We start from the raw sequence: 3,896 nt of genomic DNA, 5'->3' as shown, positions 1-3,896 counted from the left end.
TAAATAAGGGCAGGAACCCAATTTTTGTTCTTCAAAATTTTTAGTTTTACAAAATCACAGACACTTCATTTTTGCGTCGTTAATTGTACGTGTCGCTTTGCAAAACAAAAAATAAATACAGAAAAAAAAACAATTAAAATACCATCGATTGTAAAACAAAGGATTTTAGCTGTTTGGATTAAGGGTAATTTGGGTAGCAGAAGTAAAATGATGACAAAATAATTTTTTATTGTAGGTAGGTAGGGGAAAATTGTGAAAGCAGACGAGTTGAAATCGAAGTCACAGTGACGCAGATAAGGGCGAAAAGTGAGATTGTAAAAGACTCGCTTAGTGCCGTACGCGTAAATATGAGCCGTTGTGTTACGCCAGAATGGGATCGGATACCTACTCTCGTATTGGGAAACATATATGAATATCTCGAGCCAAAGGATCGATTGAATGCATCGCAGACATGCCGTCACTGGCGTGGGGTGCTCTTCCAAAAGAGGTGTGTATTCTAGATATATTGCTTCGGTTTACATACTAGATACATATGTATATACATGAGTATGTATATAGTGTATTGCCATTGTGGATCTACAGTAGGCCGTTTCCGTTACTGCTTGATACATTTTTTTAGATTAAAAAATCTTGCTAATTTAGTTAAAATTATGAATGTATTTTGCTAATACGTATGTAAATACTACGTTTACTAACATATTTTATCGTACAACTTAAAAAATTGATTTAACTCGCAGATTTTTCAACAACTTCAAGTTAAAGTTGCACGTCAACAATGAGCGGCAGTGTACGTTTTTTCGTCAAACGCTTTGTAATTTGGCAACTGAAGTAACGCTCATATTTGATTTTCTAAATGTTTTCCATATCGAAAAGATAAGGCGTATCCTCTATAGGTGTGTATAAAATACTTTATTTTCCTATCATAATTTGTTGTAACCGTATTAGTAATAATAACTATTTTTTTCATTTTGAAGGATTGCACGTTGTGATAATTTGCAAGGCCTACATTTTTACACTAACAATGTTGGCTTAATCCCACCTGGCGATATAAGTGAAGAGAGCCTTGTCGACATTGAACAGTATGAATTGCTTAATTAGATTAATTTGTAAAACATATACTTACATATAAGTTTATATCGTATTTTTAGATGCTTTGTGGAGCCGCTGAAAATGTTTTTAAATCGCAAAAAATATCCTTGCCAAATTTTGGATTTAGGTGCAATCGAAGCTTTAACCTACTACGGTTTAGATGTATTAAAAGCTTTAAGCAAACCTGAAGCATTACAGCAGCTAACATTGGCTTCGATTAAGTTCGATCCTAGTCATTATCCCATATTTACCTTAGAAACTACTTTGCTGCAAAAGTGCACATCACTACAGGTTAAAATTATAAATATCTTTTATATTATACTAATTTTTTATTTAAGGTTTTGTCACTCGATTACGATACCCTCAACGACGAGCTACTGCGTGCCATGGAAATTCTACCCATGAAAAAGCTCTTAATTTGTATACATGGCTTGGATCGTCAGCATCCTGGTATTTCCGATGTAGCTTGGACTAGATTTGGTGCCTCCTTTCCGAATATCGAATTAATTGTATCTTTAGTGTATGCGTTTGAAGCCGTGGAAGTGCTGCAAGTGCGCATATTGCGTCACAACATGCCAATAACACATTTGAGAGTATTATTTTGTGACTTTGTAAGTAATAATATTTTCATTGTTAATTTATTTTGGGCTGTATAGTATTTATTTGTTCTTAAATCCATTTTAGATGAACGTCGAGGCCTTAGAGTGGATGTCGGTCAATAATAGCAATACACTGAAGAGTATCCAGTGGATAGATTCAGTTAGTTTACATACACACTTATTTTAACAGCTCATTCACTGAGATTTCTTTGTATTTTTCGCAGGCCTACAAGCATTCCGATAAAAATGTGATGGATTTATTTTTACGCTCCGGACAAGATCCTTTCGTAATGATGTCTTGGCGTTGCAAAAACTTAGAGGAAATCGTTATACATGGCTATGTGCTAGATCCACACAATATTGTTGGGATTTCACGCCTTCGTGGCCATACACTCAAACGCCTAGAAGTATCTATGATCGATAACACTCCCACAGAAGCAAGCATGGATTCATTTATTGAAGTAAATCAGTGTTTTTTAAGCAATTATGTATGTATAAGATTACTAGCTTATATTATCTCTTACAGGAAATCAATACATTGCTTGGTCAAAAATGGGAGCCTCTCAACCCAAATACTTTACATCCTGCACTCGGTTACATACCAGTGTCAGATGATGTACGTGATGAATACGTTTTCGATCTCATGCGTCGTGATATGGGCTACTAAAATATTATAATTGCACCAACTCATACCACAACTTTTATGTAAATTTAGGTAAGTTTTAAGTAACTTTTTATATTATTGGCGTCAGTAAAATCATTATTTTACTTGTAGGTTTACTGTAGTTATATTATCAAAAACACAAGTACGTAAAAGCATACATGTTCGATATGGCAGAACATGAGCGGGTGTGCAAAAATGACGCTCATAAGGAAAAAATACCTTAAGAATCTAGCGTCAAAAAACAACAGCAACCAAAGTCAAACGAAAAGTGCTACCATAAAGGCTTTGCAGTGATATTTTATTTCTATAATTTGAAAACTACATCAGTCCAGGCAAAGAAAAAACAAAACTAATGAACATTAGCTAAAACGAACATCATTTAAGTATTGCAAAGAAAAAAAATCAACAACAATATCTTATATAAATATTAGAGTTATAAAAGAACACTAAAACGAAAAATGGAGAAGCATCAAAACTCAATTACCTACGTATTCATAAAAACTAACAAATATATTTAGGCGATAATAGTTTAAGGAAAAACAATAACAACTACTCCTGTGATAAAGGAGAAAATAAATTAATATGTATGCACATATACAATAATACAATATTGATTGGTGGCTCAAGTGCAACGTTAAACATACAAAGATCCTTAAGAAGAAATCACGCATTGCTCCCGAAAAAAAACAACAACAAACAATTGAATTGTAATGGAGACGAAGTACAATTGTTACCACGTTTGGTTTTTTTACCATCAATAACGATGAAAAAGAAATGCCATAAATGTGAAAAACGAAATAGCTTGGAAATCTAACAAGAAGGCATAGTCTAGTTGTGCTCCTATATTAATCAAGAAAGCATTCTAACTTTTTTTTTTTTTTAATTTATTATGTGTGCATTACACAGGCTTAATGTAACAACAAGAACAATGTAGATTTCATCCCAATCTGCGTATGTAACTTTATTCATAATTTTTTATATAGACATATGTACGTATACAAACCAATAAGCAATGTGTTATAACTGCAACACGAACATATATTCCATATTACTTTATTTCTTCGCTTTATAAAAAATAATCTACTTACATACTACAATGAAATTAAATTTACTTGATTTATAGTTGATTATGCTTGGTTCAATCATGAAAAATGGCATATTTTTATAACGAAAAAATTTAAGTGCACGCCGGTTCAATTTACGCCTACGGCCGAAAAGTTTATTGTATTTATGCTCATTTATGTAATCTTAAAACTTTTGATTGCATAAATTTTACAATACTAGACTAATATTATAATTAAGCCAATGCTTAACGCTAAAAAAATCTAAGTTTATTATTATTATTATTATTATTATTCCAATCGATGTCAAAAGCAAATTTTTCGAAAGTATAACACCAAAGGGGGATAGAATTTATGCATATATAAAATGCATATATGAGTAAATCCCACGAGTGGTTCACCTACCTTAGAAAATGCATTATCTTCAGTTTTTTATAGAGAACAAAATTCCATTGCAAAATTGTATTTAAATGAAAACTTAAA

General features: G+C 32.2%; 1 protein-coding gene across 1 annotated transcript; it reads left to right on the top strand.

The window, feature by feature from the left end:
- Positions 1 to 28: 28 nt before the first annotated feature.
- On the top strand, positions 29 to 3,896 carry LOC118746797 (F-box only protein 33-like; the record flags this gene model as incomplete). The annotated part of the gene is given in 9 exon segments (XM_036480706.1): positions 29 to 487; positions 738 to 893; positions 975 to 1,079; positions 1,149 to 1,380; positions 1,428 to 1,700; positions 1,774 to 1,848; positions 1,913 to 2,149; positions 2,215 to 2,403; positions 2,464 to 3,896. Coding segments are annotated over 8 exon segments (1,359 nt in total). The 3' UTR covers positions 2,356 to 2,403; positions 2,464 to 3,896.

Source organism: Rhagoletis pomonella, unplaced genomic scaffold, assembly GCF_013731165.1.
Source record: "Rhagoletis pomonella isolate Grant_MI unplaced genomic scaffold, Rhpom_1.0 Rhpom_scaffold_00011, whole genome shotgun sequence".
NCBI classification, from domain to species: domain Eukaryota; kingdom Metazoa; phylum Arthropoda; class Insecta; order Diptera; family Tephritidae; genus Rhagoletis; species Rhagoletis pomonella.
The sequence above is the reverse complement of the archived record's forward strand: the minus strand, read 5'-3'. Positions and strand labels throughout refer to the sequence as shown.